Here is a 21,253-nt window from a genome sequence, read left to right on the forward strand (position 1 = left end):
CTTGCACTAAAGCCAATCAGCCATATATCTAAGTCCCATCTTCTCAAGGTGGGCTTCAGTCTTCTGCTGACTTAGCTGTTTAGTAAGCGGGTCTGCCACGTTGTTCGCGGAGTCTACTCTCTGTACCTCGACATATTTCTTCTCGAGATAGTCGCGTATGAGGTGGAAACGCCGCTCTATGTGCTTGGACTTCTGATGAGACCTTGGCTCCTTAGCGAGAGCTATGGCGCCATTATTATCGCAGTAGAGTGTGATGGCATCTGATGGCATTACATCTAGCTCTGCAATGAATTTTTGAACCAGAAGGCTTCCTTTGCAGCTTCAGAGGCGGCGATATACTCAGCTTTCATGGTAGAATCAGCAATGATCGGTTGTTTGGAACTCTTCCAATTTACCGTACCACCATTGCACAAGAACACATATCCAGATGTAGACTTTCTATCATCAATATCAGTCATAAAGTCTGAATCTGTGTATCCTTCTACCTTTAACTCCGATGCTCCTCCAAAGACCAAGAACAAATCTTTAGTTCTTCTTAAGTACTTAAGAATGTTCTTCACAGCTGTCCAGTGCTCTTCACCTGGATTCGACTGATATCTGCTAGTGACACTCACAGCAAGGGCTATATCAGGTCGTGTACACAGCATGGCATACATGAGGCTTCCTATTGCAGAAGCATAAAGAATCCTGCTCATGCGTTGAATCTCTTCAGATGTGTTGGGGCACATCTTTTTGGAGAGATGAATCCCATGCCTAAGGGGTAATAGACCCCTCTTGGAGTTTTCCATACTGAACCTCTTCAGTACCTCCTCTATGTACATCTTTTGTGATAGGCCAAGCATCCTTTTAGATCTATCCCTATAGACCTTTATCCCCAAAATGTAGGATGCTTCCCCAAGGTCTTTCATGGAGAACTCTTTTGATAACCAGACCTTGACCGAGGTTAGCATAGGAATATCATTTCCTATCAGGAGGATGTCATCCACGTACAGTACGAGGAACACGACAGCACTCCCACTAACCTTCTTGTAAACACATGGTTCCTCTTCGTTCTTGATGAACTCAAACGATTTGATCGCATCATTAAAACGAGTGTTCCAACTCCGAGATGCTTGCTTTAGTCCATAGATGGACCTTTGCAGCTTGCAGACCTTGTGATCACCATCACTGGAAGTAAAACCCAAAGGCTGCTCCATATAGATATCTTCATCAAGATATCCATTCAGGAAAGCAGTTTTCACATCCATCTGCCATATTTCATAATCATGAAATGCTGCAATGGCAAGCAATGTTCGAATGGATTTCAGCATGGCTACAGGTGAAAAGGTCTCCTGATAGTCAATGCCTTCACGCTGACTATACCCTTTCGCTACTAGCCTTGCCTTATAGGTCTCTACCTTTCCATCCGAACCTATCTTCCTTTTATAGATCCATTTACATCCAATAGGTACTATACCTTCTGGTGGATCTACTAAGGTCCAGACTTGGTTGGAATACATGGAGTCTATCTCTGACTTCATGGCTTCCAGCCATTTCTCGGAATCGATATCAGATATCGCCTCGTCGTAGGTATTGGGGTCCTGTACATGTTCCCTATCTCCCATGAGGAACATTTCCTCGGTGTCCTCTACTTAGTATACCTAAGTATCTATCGGGAGGATGGGAGACCCTACTAGATCTACGAGGTGGAGGAGGTACTACGTGTACTGGCTCTGTATGAATAGGTTCTATAGGATCCATGACTCGTTGCTTTTCAGAGACTCTCTCTTCAAGCTCAATTTTTCTCCCACTACCTCTATCAAGGATAAACTGTTTTTCCAGAAAGACGGCATGTCGGCTCACAAACACATTGTGATCCTCTGAGATGTAAAAATTGTATCCTAATGACTCTTTAGGATATCCAATAAAACGAGCACTTATGGTCCTAGGCTCTAACTTGTCCGCCTGTAGTCGCTTGACGTGGGCCGGACATCCCCAAATCTTGAGATGACCAAGACTCGGCTTCTTACCATGCCATATCTCATACGGTGTGGTAGGAACGGATTTAGAGGGAATTCTATTCAATAAATAAATTGCGGATAATAAGGCATCTCCCCAAAGAAACATAGGTAGATCAGTGAAGCTCATCATGGATCGGACCATATCCAATAGAGTCCGATTCCTCCTTTCTGACACCCCGTTGAGTTGAGGTGTACCCGGAGGTGTCCATTGTGAGACTATGCCATTTTTCTTGAGATAATCCCGGAATTCCCCACTAAGGTATTCTCCTCCTCGATCTGATCGAAGAACCTTAAGGGTTTTTCCAGTCTGTTTTTCTACTTCATTTCTGAACTCTTTGAACTTTTCAAAAGACTCAGATTTGTATCTCATAAGATACACATACCCATATCGTGAATAGTCATTGGTAAAGGTAATGAAGTATGAATAACGACCCCTGGCTAGCACATCGAATGAGCCACACACATCAGTGTGTACCAGGGTAAGTATTTCAGTGGTCCTCTCCCCATGTCCTACAAAGGGTAATCTAGCCATTTTTCTTTGAAGACAGGACTCACAAACTGGATATGACTTGGAAGTCAATGGGCCAAGAAGCCCATCTTTCTCCATTTTGTTCATTCTGTCCTCTCCAATATGGCCAAGCCTGAGGTGCCACAAATACTTCTGGTTTATCTCATCTCTGGATCTTTTAGATCCTATGGCACTCACTACTTGCTCAGACACATTCACAGACACATCAATATGCAAGTGATAGAGACTATCAATCATGAAACCACGTGCAACTAATTTATTTCTGAAATAAATAGAACAGTAGTCTTTGTCAAAGGTCAAAACATGACCATCCTGTGCTAAACACGAAACAGAAATCAAATTCCTGCTAGCAGCAGGGACATAATAACAGTCTCTAAGCAATAAACTAAATCCAGACGGTAATCGCAGAGGGTAGGTGCCCACAGCTACAGCAGCAACTCTTGCCCCGTTGCCAACTCGAAGGGTCACTGCACCTTCCGCCAGCCTCCTACTTTCCTTTAGACCCTGCATAGTAGTGCACAAATGAGCACTAGAACCAGAATCTATAACCCAACTAGAAGTAGAAGAAACCGTAAGATTAGTTTCAATTACGAGCAAATCTAACATACCTTCAGAAGGTGTGTCTGCCTTTTTGTTCTTCAGGCTCTCGAGGTATGAAGGGCAGTTCCTTTTCCAGTGGCCGTCGACGTTGCAGTGGAAACATTTTTCCTTGTCATTAGCCCTTTTCTTGTGAACTTCCTTCTTAGGCTTCTTGTCTTTCTTTTGCTTCTTAGCAGGCTTCTTTTTCTTCCAAGTAGACTTTCTCTTGGAATCAGAAGTCAGCTCAGCAGCCAGAACAGAGCCCCTTGAACCTTTCAAGGCCCCTTCAGCAGTTACCAACATATTCAACAATTCGGTCTTTGTGCATTCAATTTTATTCATATGGTAGTTTACTATAAACTGACCAAATGAATTAGGAAGGGATTGCAGGATCAGATCTATCTGCAGTTCCTTATGCATGGACATACCGAGCTTCTCAAGTTCCTCGAGGTCCTTGATCATAGTCAAACAGTGATCGTGGACAGACTGCCCCTCACGCATCTTTGCCTTGAAGAGCCTCTTGGACACTTCAAAGCGTGCAGTGCGGCTCTGCTCACCATACAACTCTTGCAGATGAGCCAGTATTTTCCTAGCAGTCTTTATGTTCTCATGCTGGCATTGAAGTTCGTTAGTCATGGATGCCATGATGTAGCACTTGACCCTAATGTCGTCATCAGTCCACTTCTGATGCGTCTCACGCTGATCATCAGTAGGACGTGCTGGTAGCCTAGGGATATCATTCTCGAGCACATACCCTATTTTCTCACAATTCAGAACAATTTTCAGGTTCCTAAGCCAGTCTTTATAGTTAGTTCCGGTCAGTCTGTTGGTCTCAAGGATTCGGGTCAAAGGGTTTGAAGCTGACATTGTGATCTGTAGAGAGTAAAGATTCTAGTTAGACTTTGTACTTGAACTTAATTTGTTCTAGGGACTTTTAAAACAAATATGCTCCCACTATTTTCTCGAATCCTTCATACTCCCCTGATGGAGAAATGAAAACCGTACGCGACTAGGATTTCTAGTGGGTACTGCGGTCTCACCGATTTATATGCCGCCTCACCTAACAGTTATTGGTGACATATAAATGGATGAGTGTACAACTCTTGTACAATGCTTCTCAAGCATATTGCAGTGTTACTTGGTCTCTAAGTGATGAAGACCTCACCTAACAGTTATTGGTCCCATTACTTAGTTAAGTCAGACCCACCGTATAACCGCGGAAATAAAGTCGTCATTGGGTCCTCACCTAACAGTTATTGGTGCCCAACCCCACCTTTACCCCACAACATCTCATGTCTAATAGAGAGGTCCAGTCCCCCGATGCAACTTGCCCACTATGTCCAGCCGAGACAAATCAATGCCGGAAAGACTTTAGCAACTCTACTACGGTGGAAGACCTATGGACTTAATATTGCATAATCAAGTCTTAGTGTTTGCAACTTGAGTTCTTCATAAGAGGTAATCGAACAATTGGCCAGGTAAGCAGGTGGGAGGCTCCCCTTACTCAGAGAGTAAGGTCCTAATTAAGTAACCACCTTATAGGCTTGCCTAGACACCAATTAGATCAATTAATCTAATATGACTAACTCATGTTGGTTCACCCTCGACTGATTAGGGAGGTCTCGATTTAGGTCTCACTCGATCGCGTATTCACATCTCATGCAAATATAAGTCTACCCGCATAATCATAAGCATTAAACATCCAGGCATTTATCAAAAATAAAATTAAATGATGATGATCATGGATCCAAGATGGGGTCATTTTACAAGCACATGCACGTCAATTGGTTTGATCGTCTTCAACTCTTGACTCGATCTTGATCCTCTAGGTCCAATTGTGATCAACTCCTTGATCCATCTTCAATCAACCCTTGATCTTGATCCGCGCATGTTGAGCTTGTTGATGTACATATCGATCAACCATCGACGTGCAACACACATCACAGTTTACATCCCAGATTGCTTTAAAAATTAAATAAAAATAAAAATAAAATTACAACCCTTTTCATTGAGACACGCAGGTCTCTAATACATGAATTTAAGATGCACGCAGGCATCTGAAAATTAAAACTACATGCATCACAGAACATCACAGAACATCGCAGAACATTTCAGCACATTCAAAGGGTCCATCCATGATCATCACCATACGCATCACATGCATAAAAATTATTTTTAGATCTGTAATTTAATTGATTATTCCATCTCATGACTTGCTGATCATGCTAGATTTGACTCTAAATATTTGTAATCACATTATCAAAGCTTTAGAATCATTAATCTAAGCATCTAAAAATTAGTATGCAGAAAAATCAGCAAGCTGAAAATTCTGCATATATAAATTTCAGCAAGCCTAATCCCTTAAATTTCAGATCTAAAATGCCTTGAAAAATTTAATTCTAATCTTAATCTACATAACCATGGCTCTGATACCACTGTTAGCATCCCTCATATGCCATGAAAATTTCGAAATAATTTTCAGATTGCAGCGGAAAAACATATGTGGGATCTGTTCATCGCATGAACGTGTTTTAAAACCTTTCGTTTGTAGATAGATTAGAATTAAATTATTTTAAACTATTTTAAAATCATTAAGAAGATCAGATCTTCACCTTGTGCGGGTAGATGGTCTCCGCAAATCTGATTTACGTGGTATTTGATCAAGGCTCAGTGGAAGCCGCACATGCGTCCGGCCTCTACAGGTATCCACACGAAGTACTGACTCGATCGAAGCCTTTGGATCTCACCGGGGTGCTAGCTCCCTTGCAGAGATGGCTATGGATGGCTGAAGTCCTCTCCTTTGAATCAACCTTTGATTGGCTTGAGAGGAGGAAGAAGAAGGAAGAACCAAAGGAACAAGAACAAAGCCCTGCAGCCTTTTTCTTTTTCTTCCTTTTGGAACCAAGATGAAGAAGGAAGAGGGCGTCTTAGGCTTTTCTTTTTCTTCTCTTGATTGTGGCTCAAAGGAGGAAGATGGAGGAGGGTGCTCACGGCTGGAATGAGGAGAAAAACATCCATCTTTTTCGAAATTCCATGCTCCCTTTTAATTAGTTAAGAGATAAGGATGAGTTCCTATTTTTTAGGAACTCATCTTTATCTCTTCTTTTTGGCTAACAAGGAGGGGCGTGCGCCCCTCCTCTTTCTCCCACGCACACCCCAAGGGGAGGGGCGTGGGCCCCTCCCTCAAGTTCATTTAAATCTGCTATTTAAATAAATTAAAGGGGGTTTTAATTTGGGTCCATTGTTTGAGTCCAATCCTAGTCAAAATAGGATTTTTGTGAACCCATTTCAATTTCCTCCAATTCCTAATCCAATTAGAATTTAATTGAGCCATGACTCTATTGAACTCTTCAATCCTAATCCAATTAGGAGTCATAAAATTAATTAGATTAAAATTAAAATTAATTAGGACTTAAGAAAATCCTAATCTAATCAGGACTTGTTCAATTTTCAGCCCTAAGACAATTTGGACTTTAGAAATCCTATTCCAAATAGGATTCTAATTTAATTTGAAATCCTAATCCAATTAGGACTCCATGATTCCCACTCCAAGTAGGACTCATGATCAAGTCCAATTAATTAAATCCAATTAATTAAATTAAATTGCAATTCGATTGCAATTGTTCCTTCTTCTAGCCACTAACTCTTAGCGGGTTTTCATTTATCAATCTAATTGATTATTTGTGATTCCTAATCACATTCAACCATTGGATCGGTCAATACCTCTAATGTGTGTGACCCCAAATGTTCCATTCTGACTGGTAGTGAGATATATTATGATCTCTATCACAATATCATTGAAAACTCCTTTCAATGGGTTGAAACAATTCCAACTCAACTCACCAGGGATTATCGACCATCGAGATGATCCCTGTGAGTCTCACCATCCACCAGTGACACCTAGCAGTATGTAGTGGCCACCCAGCAGAATAGAATGATGAACCTCTAGGTGCAGCAATCGTATGATACAGTCCTTCTATCGTGGATCCCTACAGATCGGAGGTCATGGAAAACTCGTCAAACCCCGTCGTCTGTCATATGTCTAGATTTATTTGACTTGAGTTCGATAGTGAAAAACTCTTTCTCCACTTTATATTTCTGCCCTGGCCAAGGTCTTAGAACTCAGTCTAACAAATCACATAGGATCACTCCTCTTCTATCAAGGTCGATAGATTCCATGTAAGTGCATACCCTACTCCTACAGTGAACTTACTGCAGCCAATCTACACTACAAGGACCCATATGGCTAGAGACCATGTATACGTGTAGTCAAACTACAATAACCTCACTGTGAGTAGCCGAAGCACCGCAGGTCAAAGGACCAGTCATACTACTGCAACATCAAGCAAGTCACTGACGAGTGGATAGACATCCAAGTGACTTCTTGTCTTGGTCACGCTCAGTACCCTTGTTCTCTAACAAGCACCTGCACTATCACTTCAATGTCCCTACACTGTGGACTCGAGTCTCGTCCATCCAGAAGAAAAGTGATCTGTGCACTGATCGGATCGATCACCGTCCTCGTGATGATCCATTGATCAGGAGCATTTAGAAATTAATCACCAATGATACATGGCTCAAATTCTCAACTCTTGAGAATATGTATCATCATCTTATTAATTTCTTGGACGATTCATAGACACATAAAAAATATGAATGAAAAAGATGCCCATTTATTATTCAATAATAATAAAGTCAAGTACAAATTTATGTCCCAGAATAAATAATGTGTCTGCCAGATTGGCTTCTAGGGCATACATCTAACAATCTCCCACTTGCACTAAAGCCAATCAGCCATATATCTAAGTCCCATCTTCTCAAGGTGGGCTTCAGTCTTCTGCTGACTTAGCTGTTTAGTAAGCGGGTCTGCCACGTTGTTCGCGGAGTCTACTCTCTGTACCTCGACATATTTCTTCTCGAGATAGTCGCGTATGAGGTGGAAACGCCGCTCTATGTGCTTGGACTTCTGATGAGACCTTGGCTCCTTAGCGAGAGCTATGGCGCCATTATTATCGCAGTAGAGTGTGATGGCATCTGATGGCATTACATCTAGCTCTGCAATGAATTTTTGAACCAGAAGGCTTCCTTTGCAGCTTCAGAGGCGGCGATATACTCAGCTTTCATGGTAGAATCAGCAATGATCGGTTGTTTGGAACTCTTCCAATTTACCGTACCACCATTGCACAAGAACACATATCCAGATGTAGACTTTCTATCATCAATATCAGTCATAAAGTCTGAATCTGTGTATCCTTCTACCTTTAACTCCGATGCTCCTCCAAAGACCAAGAACAAATCTTTAGTTCTTCTTAAGTACTTAAGAATGTTCTTCACAGCTGTCCAGTGCTCTTCACCTGGATTCGACTGATATCTGCTAGTGACACTCACAGCAAGGGCTATATCAGGTCGTGTACACAGCATGGCATACATGAGGCTTCCTATTGCAGAAGCATAAAGAATCCTGCTCATGCGTTGAATCTCTTCAGATGTGTTGGGGCACATCTTTTTGGAGAGATGAATCCCATGCCTAAGGGGTAATAGACCCCTCTTGGAGTTTTCCATACTGAACCTCTTCAGTACCTCCTCTATGTACATCTTTTGTGATAGGCCAAGCATCCTTTTAGATCTATCCCTATAGACCTTTATCCCCAAAATGTAGGATGCTTCCCCAAGCTTCCCCAAACACAACAATATATAGTGGTTCGGTGCTCTCCTTAGCACCTACGTCCACTCCCCAAGCGACCCCTTGGGAATTCACTATAATCTCGCGGATTACAGTTGGATTGTTTTTCGGGCTCACAATCCAAAAACCTTTGTTGGTTTTACGGGCTCACCAACGAACCTATACACTTTGGTTTTCCGGGTTCACCAAAAACCTTTGTTGGTTTTACGGGCTCACCAACGAACCTATACACTTTGGTTTTCCGGGTTCACCAAAAACCTTTGTTGGTTTTACGGGCTCACCAACGAACCTTTACAAATAGTTTGATAAACAAAAAAGAAAGATTCAAACTCCTAAATGAGCAAATGAAACAATATTAACTACAAAGAAGAGTTAGAAAGTATTTATCGCTTTGAAGTGGCTTTGCTCTTCTTTGTCAAGGATGCTTCACTCTTCAAGGGAGGATGGAGCTCTTGATGACTCTTTGAATCTGCTCAACCCCTTTCTTTGATTCTTGAATGAAGCACTTGAATGAAGAAGATTAGGGCACTTTTGTTTTCTTGTGTACTCTTTGATATCTCTTTCAAAAGTTGTTCTATCTGATGAATAGTGCCCCTTTAAATAGCTTCCCACATCCTTTGGACAAGCCCAATGGTTAGATTTGAAAAACTAGCCGTTACTAACCTTGGGAAGGACAAAAAGTACATCTGCAGAGCTAGCCGTTATGCTTCAGCCCGTGTTTGGGTCGGCTCAACCTATCCTTGGGTCGACCCAACATTCACTTGGGTCGACTCAAACATTCCTTGGGTCGACCCTCTCAGAAAACACAGAAACTTGAAATTTCAGCCTTCCTTCCCATGGGTCGACCCAACCATTCTTTGGGTCGACTCAAAGTTCACTTGGGTCGACTCAACTTCTTCTTGGGTCGACCCTCTCAGTAATTCCAGAGAACCATTTTCTGTCTGCCTTTCTGTCTTGCCTTTGGATCGACCCTCTCAGGGTTTGGGTCGACTCAAGCTTGGGTCGACTCAACCACTGTTTGGGTCGACCCTCTCAGTAAATCCAGAGAACATATTTCTTTCATGTTTTGAGGTTCTTGAAGTTTGGGTCGACTCATGCTTACCTTGGGTCGACCCAACTCACTGTTCATCTGTGCCAATTTTGCAGAAGTGTGCCAAATGACTTCTTGATGTGCCGAGGTCGACCCAATCAACCTTTGGGTCGACTCAATCTACACTTTGCTGCATCTCAAGGTTAGATTCATTCAAATGAACAAAGACATGTATCTATTTCAATTCATACAAATATACTGAGAGTAATGAACTTATAAATGAAGTATCAATTTAACTTATAATATACTCTAGATAATTGCTTGTTAATCATCAAAATAACACTATCATCCTCAATGCTCTATACTCTATTTGTTTTCTATCCGGTGGAGTTGGAAAAGGCACGAGGTACTACCACTAGCCTCCCTCTTGTGCCGTTTCTAATATACCCTACACCGAATAGTTGGGTCAAATAGTGCCGGGTACTACCACTAGCCTCTCCATCGGCACCATCCTTATGATGAGCAATATAGAAAGGTTAAATCGTTCTCTTTAACAAAAATGTTCACTTCAAAATTTTTCTATTTAAATGTAATTAATTATGGATTTTATCCTTTCCAAAAGAATGCTTACACAAGTCTCACAAATGTGCCGAATATATTATGCTTGTTTTGCCTTTCCTTAAGATTAGAGTATTTGCTTTTACTTAGCTTATACTTCCCTTAAATAATGTTCATTTTCTTTTCTTTATATTTCTCTCTTTTTATTATTCTCAAGTAATTTACATGAAAGAGTAGAATAAAGAAATAATCTAATGTATCATATAGATGTATATCATGCAAACAACATTTTCATTATGCTCAAGCATTCATAGCTTCTCACAAATTATTTTAAATCAAAATTTTAAGCATAAATTTGTGTATTTCATGGTTATGCATCACGTAGGCAAAGGTATATTTCAGTTTGGGCAAACTATGAAACAATTCTTAAAAGCATAAGTCAATCAATACATATATAGACATTATATCAAGAAATTAATAATTAAAGACTTTAATCATGCCACAATAAGATTTCTTATGTGTAAACTTTTGGCTGAAAAAGGTCCTCTCTCTTGTTTGCATGTGAATATTTATTGTATCTTACGTGGAGGTGTCATTCAAGTTGAAATCTCTCAATTTCTTGCTCAAGGATCCTGCATTATTAACAAAATCTTTTTCTTTCTTGAAGAAAAGTCATTAGTTTCTTCAAGATACAAAACATTCATACAACATATTTCTTAACTAGATGGCTCAACATAAGATATGACAATAATTGAATATTGAGTCACTTTACTCAAAAGATTGCCTAAATATAAGCATGCACATGTCATTTGAACTAAAGAGATAGTTTCATTAAGCAAGATGGTTCAAGGACAAGAATGTGAGGTAATAGGAAGATTCATCAAGATCAAATCAATTTTTTATTTTCAGAATCAATTTAGCTTAGATTCTATTTATTTAAGATAATTATCAATAAGACATGCTAGTTAAGTTTTAATCAAATTATCTTAAACAGTTGTTTCTATCAAAATTCAGATTGTTACATAGAAGCAAAATGATAAACTATATTCTCAATAAAAGATTTAGTTTTAATAAGAATAATATGAATTGATATTTCTACAACTAGTATCTTTTTATTGAATATTCTATATGCATTGCTTGAAGTGTAATATCCAAAGAAATATTTGTTTTAATAGATTTAGCATATCTTTCATTGTTGACAGCAAAACATGTACAACTGTAAAACATGAAAGTATGCAACATTTGATTTTTTATTTTTTTTCTGAGTTCACAAGGGTTTTTCTTCAAAAATAGATTTAATAGAAAACCTTATAATATGACAATCTGTGATGATAGAATTAATCAAAAATCAATTAACCAAGTTATTATCACGAAGCATTGTTATTACACAAATTTTTCAAGGGTTCTATTTTTATGTTTTTATAACCCCTATATGCAATGGTGTTCTTGGTGCAAGAACAATTGTATTCACCATTTTCTGTACAAAACTTATCAACAAATTGATTTTCAAAACTGTACTATGATACTTCTTTATTTTCACAGTTTGCAAACCTTTTTCATTTGAAACCTTTTATAAATTTGTGTCGAAGAAGAAAATATTTCAATTTAAGTGCCAAGAACAAAACCAGCGTTAGCTTTGAGAAATCATCTACAATTACACAATCAAGAAGCTTATCTCCTAAGTTCACGATCCTAGAGATCCAAATAGGTTCTTGTGGAGAATTTTCAAAGACTAAGAGTTGGAAACAATATTTTTAGATTTAGAAATAATTCTAGTTTGTTTTTCTAGATGACATGCATAGCAAACTTTGATCTTGCAGAAATTAATCTATGCAAGCCAATGACAAGGTTTTTTGAGATTAAGTACATACTAGCATGAGTTGATTTTATATGCCAAAAATGGTTTCTTTAATCTTGGTATTCATAGTGTATATATTCAAAGGCATACCAAGTATACATTCTTATGTCCATGATCAATAAAAGATAATGCCATGGATAAAAACTCTCAATCAAGCATATAGAGATTTCATAGAGTTATTCTTAATAAATTAATTAATCATTCAACAACTTATCCAACAGTAAGTAAAGCATACTATAAAATAAAATGATTTGATTATATATATATATATTTTTTAAATATTACCTATATCACAAAATTGATTAATACCTGCAATTCATGTTTTAATCAGATACTAAGGCAAAGAGAATGATAAAATGCAAGGATTATTAATTTCATTATTCCTTTCATTTCAATTATTTTTCTTAAGTATATTTTAAGTTTCATTCTTTAATATGTGTCTAGAGCACCCAATGTCCAAATTAACATCTTTTGTTGGAGCCTTGAGTGCTAGACACACCTGCAGAAAATATTCAGGTTTTCAACTTAGGAACCCAAGCTCTTTTGGGTCCTTGCAGGTTAGCTATAATTGTTCCTTTTGGAACCCACATTTTCTTAATAACTATTTTGTCCATAGACTTGCAGATTTTAGGATTACAAGGATTGTATTTCTGCATCCTCTTGTTAAATTTAACAAACATAGATTTAACATGAGTAGTAGATAAACCTTCAGTTTTCTGTTTTTGCCTTTTAGGTTCATCAAATTTGTAATGTACAGATTTAGGAACAGAAAAGATTTTGCTTAGCTTTTGTTCATGTTTATCAGCATTATAAGAATCTGTTTTAAAATAATTAGAAACTGTTTTAACAAACATATTCTTGAAAAATTTTTGGATGTACCAAGGTTGATATCCCAATCCAACTTTATCAAATTCAGCTCTTTGATTATTTATCATTAGGTTCAACCTTTCAGAGCTGAAGGTAAATCTTTCAACAACAGGTCTCAATTTGTCAACTTGTTTAGTTAATCTTCTATAATCTTTTGAAAGCAATTCATTGTTTTTCTTAAGTTTATCATGGCTTTCAGTGAGAAGTTGGTTTTTCTGATTTAGTTCTTTATTTTTCTCAATTAAGATTTTAGTTTCATTAGTATGTTTCTTAATTAGTGTTTCATAATAATTAGACAGTTTCAGTTTTTCATTTACTAGGGTTTTCTTTTCATTCTTCAGGTTCTAGTTTTTACAAATGAATTTCTTATGTTCTTTCATTAGATTAAGAAATGCATCATATAACTCATCAAGTGTAAAATCATTTTCAATTTTATCATATACTTCATATTCAAAAGAGGAGACACTTTGTATTTCAATACATACCTCATCCTTGTGTGCCACAAGGCATAGGTTTTCAATATCAGCTTACATCTCTTCTTCTTCAAAGCTAATTTCAGTTTCACTAAAAATGTTAGTGCTTTCATATTTAGCCTCTAGCATATTCCACATGTCTTTAGCAGTTATGCAAGAAGATGTACAATTAACCTCATTCTCATCTAATGCACAATATAACAGCTTTATGGCCTTTGAATTTTGTTGGATCATTTCCTTATTATGATTAGTGTTTGTATTTGTCCCATTGACTATAATACCCCATAAATTATAATCATGTGATGGTATGAAAATGCGCATGCGTGCTTTCCACTGTGTGTAATTTATGCCATTAAATAGTGGAGGTCTATCAATCAATTGTCCTTCTCCTAGAAAACTATCTATTTGAGTTGTCATGATCTTTGGCTCTTTGACGATTAGGTCAAAATCAACAGACAAGAAATTATAGAGCACCTGCTCTGATACCACTTGTTGCCCAAGGTGACAACCCAAGAGGGGGGGTGAATTGGATTTTTCTAAATTTTTGATGCTTTAAAAGTTTTCTTGTTAAGAGCGGTGGAAGCTTTCTTAAGTTATTTGTGTGAACTTACCCTAGAGCAAGAATCAAATATAAAGCAAGAATAAATACAAGAACGAGCACAACACAAACAAGACAATGTATAGTGGTTCGATGCACCCCAAGCACCTACATCCACTCCCCAAGCCTCTTCCTGGGAATTCACTATAATCCGTTAGATTACAGTTGGATTGTTTTCCGGGCTCACAATCCAAAACCTTTATAATTGGTTTTTCGGGCTCACCAATAAACCTCAATGTTGGTTTTGCGGGCTCACTAGCGTTGGTTTTGCGAGCTCACCAACAACCTACAATGTTGGTTTTACAGGCTTACCAACAAACCTTACAATAAGAGAAATAAGTAAAGAATGAAAGCTCCTAAAAAAGCAAATAAGGCAATTATAAACTACAAAGAAGAGTTTAGAGAATGTTTATCGCTTTGGAGGAGTTATTCTCTTCTTTGTCAAGCTTGCTTCACTTTACAAGGGTTGGTGGAGCTATTGATGACTCTTTGAGATTGCTCAACCCCTTTCTTTTGGCTTTTAAGATGAAGCAATTGAATGAGGCTTGCTTTTCCTGGATTTTTTCTTGAATGTGCTTCTTGATTTCCAAAAGATTACTTCCTCTGATGAATAGTGCCTCTTAAATACTTCCCCAACCTCTAAAGAACACTTTCCTACCGTTGGAATGGAGAAAATAGCCGTTTATAGCCGTTGGGGACTTAAAAAACAATTCTGCAAAACTAGCCGTTAGGCTGTCACCCGTGCTGGGGTCGACCCGAGCAAATCTAGGGTCGGCTCAAGTTACTATTCATCAGGCTGGGGTCGACTCAAGCTTTTCTGGGGTCGGCTCCAGCTACAGTGGGGTCAGCCCTTGCTACAGTGGGGTCGGCCCTCTCAGAAAATTCAGAAGCTTGTTTTTCTGACTCTTTAGGCTGGGGTCGACTCAGCTACAGTGTTTTCAGGAAATCTAGTTCCTCCTTGTCTTGTTGGGGTCGGTTCTTGATTTCTTAGGGTCGGCTCCACTTTCATTGGGGTCGGCTCTACTGGGGTCGGCTCAAGGTTTCCTAGGGTCGGCTCCACCTGAGGTCGACTCAAGAAATCTTGGGGTCGGCCCTCTCAGTAAATTCCAGAAGACTATATTTTCAGATAGCTGAAACTGGGGTCGGCTCATGGTTTTTTGGGGTCGACCCAAGCTCTGTGCTACTTGTACCATTGTGCCAGAATGTGCCATGAGTGTGCCAAATGTGCCGGGGTCGACTCCAATCTTTGTGGGGTCGACTCTAACACTGAAATTCTTCACTTCAAAGTTAGATTTGCAATTAAAACATATAATCATGAAGTAACAACATTACAAATCATTTCTTTCTTCTTAGGATGTTTAACACATTAAAGTTTAAGCTCATTAAGCATGTAAATAATAAAATTGAGCTTTAATCAAGAGAACTTGACACTAAGGCATATTAAACTGTAAATTTGTTCTTTTCTTAAGTTCTTTCAATATAATTTGTTTTTAGATGTGTTCTTGAAGGTTCTTTTAAATGTATCCAGCAAAGCGTATCAAGGATGTATCAAATCTTTCTTCCTTACTTTCTTTTGTACTGGATTAATTGAGTTAATAGTATTAGCACTTTCATATGGCCTCAATGGCTTTGTAAGCATCAAAATAATACTAGGATCCTCACCTCCAACCCTCCAACAGCTACTATAAGCCAATATATTTTCTTGATGCAAATAACCACATATTATGGAGTCTATAGATAGCATCCAGGTATCCCATATACATCCACAAATGCATACATTTCTGTGTATATATGCATATGTAATTATACATAGTATATATGCATAGATATAAATCCATGCATATATACATACATAATATGCACATTATGGTATGCATATTATGTATATATTAAGAGTCAAGTATAGGAGTTCATCATTATGGAGTACATTAGCATGACAAAAAACTAACAGATCTTGATCCATTTTAATAAATATTCAATAACAGTAGAACAATTTGAACTAATGGAATCAAGGGTCTATTAAGATCACCAGACTATAACATATAAGCTTCTAAAACCTTTTTATAGTTGCAAGAACAAAAAACTCCACCTCAATCAAGACAGTCCATGTCAAGAACAATACATGTGCCCAAACTGCCTCTAATGGATAAATTTTATTAAAGTAGATATCCTAACAATCGATCTAAAAAACTCATCTTAGGTGAATCTTGGGTTATAAATGTACATATTCCTCCTCATCATGTTTGCATCCTGATACCTTTTCTCCTTTAGTTTGAATGCAGTGTTTTACAAACAAGATAACAAACACATGTTCTATATGTAGCTCAAATTTATCCACTTTCATGTATGTAGCTGTAGATGGATTATTTATTATAAGAAATCATCTACATTTCTGCATAAAATTCAACATTTACAAGAAAAAAATTAATTTGGTGATGTTATCACAAAGTTCAAGAGACTTTGGGATTTTTGCAGCGTGCTACGCTGTTAAGAAATTACCGCGGATTTGCCAACTTTACTTAAAAATTGCAAAATTAAAAAGCGACTGGACCCCTGTTTCGAACGAAATAGGGAACCTGGCCGCGACCTCGACCTCTTGCCCAGGCGTCGGCATCCGCCGCCCTCCTCTCTCCCTCCCTCCTCTGCTCGCTCTATCTTTTTCTTTCTTTCATTCTCCTTCTCCTCCGGCAACAAGTTTCGTTTCTGTTGCCAGAACCATCCCGGTCCGCCGCTGAGACGGCTCGGTACAATCGGAACCACCCGATTCGGGACGGTTCCACTGACCCTATAGTAACCTTTTTCACAGTTTTCAGATAAATAAATAGGAACAGAAATTAATTCCAGAATACATTATAAGCAACAAAAAACTCAAAAAAAAAAAAAAATCAGTTTCCTGACCTCACCATCAGAAGACACTGGGACCTCTGTATCCACAGCTACCGCTTTCGGTCCAGGACTGAGGTCCAAACCATGCTCGATGGAATATCGGCTTTCAGTCTCTGCCATATCCAAAGACTGATATTCAACAGCAGGTAGATACTCTGAATTGAAACCAGATGGTTCACTCTCACCCTTCATCTCCATAGCAACAACAGCAACAGCACCATCAGCACTGCTTACTGCTCCATCATTCTTTGGGGCAGCAGCATTGTCACCATCTTCTTCCTTTCCCTCCACTAGCACTTCTCTTTCTTCTCTCATCCCTGCTTCATTTGACAGTAGGATTTTTTCTTCCAAGACCTCTATACAGTCCCCATCCTCGTTCTGTTTGACCACAGATGGATCGCACAAGCTCACACCAGATTGCTCGGTTTCAATCTTCTGCTCTGTAGAAACAACATCCACAAAATGCTCAGCATTCTGCAGCTGCTCCTTGTTCTCAGCTCCCACGCCCTCTTGTTTCATCACCTTGTTTTCAGCTTCTTTTTTTTCTTCCATTATCATTTCCTCCTCTGTTGGTTGCACTTCTTCCACTAGCTTAATACCTATTCCTTCTCCGTCGTCCTTGACAAAAGATGCATACTCTGAACTCAAACTGGATAGCTCAATTTCAACTTCACACACCTCTGATGCAACAGACTCTGAAAGATAAGCTCTAGGAGATAATTTCTCAGTCTCCATGGCAGCAGTATCTACACACTCTTCTTCCTTAGCTTCTCTTTGTCTTTCTTCTCCCAAATGCATGCCTTCAGTTGGTTTCTTTTCTTCTATCATCTCAACTTCCCCTTCATGTCCTTTCTCCTTGATCACAGATGCAAACTCTGAGCTTCGATTAGATTGCTTCACTTGATTCATATGCTCTTCCAGTACCTCACCAACAGAAGGATAAACACACTGGGAAAATCCCTGAGAAGCAGCACCCGCAGTATATTCGTTCTCTTCTAATCCTTTTCCTTCTCTCTCATCCATTTCTTCCAACAGTTTCTCTTCTCCCACCAATCCTATACCTCCTTTATTTCCACTATTCTTAACATCACATGCAAGTTGTGAGATTGGCTCAGTCTCAGCCTTGCACTCCTCTAGCAGAGCAGCGACAGAAGCATAGCCACTAGGCAACAGTTTCTCACTCTCAAGTGCAGAAGTATCTACAGCCTCTTCTCCTTTCTGGACCTCTTCTATTTCTTTTCTCAGCTCAGCCCCTTCAGTCAGTTTCCCTTCTTCAACAGTTTCAACACACACTCCATATCCGTTCCCCTTGAACATGGATGGACATTCTGAGCTCAAGCTACTTGGCTTCACAGAATCTTCATGCTCTTCCAGAACCGCATTATTAAAAGGATAAACATTCTGTGGCGGTTTCTGAGTGCTAGCATCCACATCATCTTCTTTCCTACCCTTCTCTTCTGCTGTGTTTTCCTCTCTCACCTCTATCTGTTCAACTGGTTTCTCTTCTTCCATCAATCCTATACTTCCTCTATTACCACCTTCCTTAACATCAGCTGCAAACTCTAAGCTTTGCTCAATCTCATTCTTGCTTGCCTCTGGTGCAACAGCCTCAGAAGGATAAGCACTAGGCAACAGATTCTCACTCTCAAAATCAGCACAGTCTACACGCTCATCTTCCCTTCCCTTCTCCTCTCTTTCTTCTCCTAAACCCCCTTCTTCAGTCAGCTTTTTGTCTTCCACTAAGCCAACATCACCTTGATTACCCTTCTTCTCAACTGCAGAAGCTTCTAATAACCCTACTTCTTCAGTAGGTTTCTTTTCTTCGGTTATGCCAATATCAGCTTCATACGTCTTCTCCTCAACTGCAGTAGCTACTCCTAACCCTACTTCTTCAGTTGGTTTCTCTTCTTCCATCATGCCAACATCCCCTCCATACCCCTTCTTTTCAATTACACATGCTTCTCCTAATCCTACTTCTTTAGTCTGTGTCTCTTCTTCCATTTTGCCAACATCCCCTTCATCCTTATACTTGAATGCATATGCTTCTCCTAACCCTACCTCTTCTCTTGGTTTCTCTTCTTCCAGAATGCCAACATCCCTCCCATATCCCTTGTCAACTGCATATGCATCTCCAAATGCAACTTCTTCGGTCAGTTTCTCTTCTTCTGTAATGCCAACATTTCCTTCATACCCCTCCTCCTCGACTACATATGCTTCCGGTAACCCTACTTCAGTCAGTTTTTCTTCTTCCTTAATCCCAACTCCTTCATCCCCCATCTCCTCAACTGCATATGCTTCTCCTAGCCCTACTTCTTCAGTTGGTATCTCTTCTTCCAAAATGCCAACAGCCCCTTCATACCCCTTCTCAAATTTCGACCCATACACTAGGCTCAAGCTGGACTGTTTTATTTTACTCTCATGTTCCAGAGCAAAACACACAATATCCTCATTCTTTACCTTCTGTTCTGCTCCTAATTCCTCTTCCATCCCCATTTCTTCCATTGGTTTATCTTGTGGCACCACTACCAAAGAAGGATCAACACTTGGTGGCACTTCTTGAGCAGTAGAATCCACACCACCTTCGTTCCTTCCCTTCTCTTCTACTCCACTTTTCTGTCTCACTAATCCTCTATCTCCTGTATCCCCACCATCCTTAGCATCAGATGCATGCTCCAAGCTTGGCACGATCTCAACCTCACGGTCCTCCAATACTTCATCAGCACTTGGCACTGACTCCTTGCTCTTCGGTGCAGCAGCATCCAATCCCTCTTCTTCTTTCACCTCTGCCTCTGCTTCCATTTGCTCTCCACCACCCATTTCTTCCTCCATCTCTTCTCCACCAGTCTCAGCACCCAGCCTAGCACCACCAACCTCGTCAGCAGAAGCATACTGTGAACTCGGCTCGATCTCCTTCTCCAAAGGAGCTACAGAGTCAAAAGGAAAAGCAGTTGGCGGCAGGCCCTGAGCAGTACCTTCCACTTTATCTTCTTGATTCTTCTCATTCTCCACTAGTATTTCCTCTGGCATCTTCATCTCTTCCATTAGTTGCTCTTCTGTCACTATCTCGACCCGATTCCTATCTTCGAAAACTTCAGATGAATATCTATCATCCGCACAAACAAGCTCTACAGGCACAAGATTCACAGCAAAATCTTTCCTCATGTCCTCATCATAAAAAAGCGTACCACCTCCGCATTCTTCTTCCTTATTATCCTCCACCAATTCCTTTCCCTTACCCATCCCCGCTTCCTCCATTTGTCTCTCTTCTTCCACCACCCCTCCATCCCCTTTCTCCTCGATGTCATGATCTAACTGCGGCACATTTTCTTCTTCCTTCTCCTTCTCTTCTTCTACTTCTGTCTTCTCTCCTTCACTTTCCATCTCCTCCTCTGGTTCGAAGAATTCTTCTTCTTCTTCTTGTTCTTTTTCATGGGGAGGGGGAGGAAGAAGGGACCTCATGAGAAGATCGGTGCAGGCGAAGCTGGCGAGGTAGACGCCGAAGGGGAAGGCGACGGCTAAGCCGAGGGTGGAGAAGAAGAGCAACGGAGGGATCACCACGGGGGCGCAGGAGATGGCCGCCCCAGCGATGGCCACCTTCTTGCCAAGGCTCCATCCCCGGCGGAGCACGGCGGACCGCACCTGGTCCCACCGACCCCCGCCGCCGGACTTCTCTACCACCACCGGCAGATTGGCTTCTGGGGGATTGACGACCGCCTTGGACTCCATCTCGCGCCCGGCGCGGGGCGGACGACGCCTTCTGAAGAGGAGAGGAGAGGGGAGGGGAGGTCAGGGAGGTGGGTGGACACGTGTTCATCGTGACACGTGTGAGTCGGAGAAGGTGCCAAGCAGCACTCATCCTCTCCGCCTCTCGGGTCGGGACTCGAGGTTTCTGCATACCGGCGCCCGCGGAGTGGAATGCATCAGCTAGAAGGGCCTGGAGGATCGCGGATTTTCGAAAAGGAGCCCACTGTTTCATCCCTCGCGCAATGACCTGCGGTATCCACCGATGCCCGTTGGTTCTTCTCAGCCGTTGGCTGGCTGGTCGGCGTGAACAATGGTGCCAGATGCTGGATATCATAATATTGCCACCAAAATTGAGACGGTCCAGCAGGACGGAGGTGCAAGAGGTGGTTCTCCTTCATATATGGCGTGTAAAAAATTTATTTACCGAAAAATTTTTGACGGGACCTCC

The 21,253-nt window shown here is 40.2% G+C and overlaps 1 protein-coding gene across 3 annotated transcripts in view; it reads right to left on the bottom strand.

Annotated features, from left to right (window-relative positions):
- The window catches only part of LOC113461932 (uncharacterized), a 45,212-nt gene extending 24,306 nt beyond the window's left edge, over positions 1–20,906 (bottom strand). Inside the window, exons 1-2 of one of the 3 annotated variants that reach the window (XM_088719758.2) lie at positions 17,074–20,906; positions 16,710–16,970 (exon numbers count right to left, since the gene is read on the bottom strand). In XM_088719758.2, coding sequence (XP_088575884.2) covers positions 16,827–16,970; positions 17,074–20,787 — 3,858 coding nt within the window. In that variant the 5' untranslated portion in view covers positions 20,788–20,906 and the 3' untranslated portion in view covers positions 16,710–16,826. Of the gene's footprint in view, positions 1–16,709; positions 16,971–17,073 lie in introns of those variants that run through there. The other 2 variants (XM_039117010.3, XM_039117011.3) reach the window with 2 other exon arrangements.
- Between the last annotated feature and the right edge of the window lie 347 nt (positions 20,907–21,253).

Source organism: Phoenix dactylifera, chromosome 4 (genome assembly GCF_051530095.1).
Source record: "Phoenix dactylifera cultivar Ajwa chromosome 4, Ajwa_hap1_PhDact_Kaust_v1.1, whole genome shotgun sequence".
Lineage (NCBI taxonomy): Eukaryota > Viridiplantae > Streptophyta > Magnoliopsida > Arecales > Arecaceae > Phoenix > Phoenix dactylifera.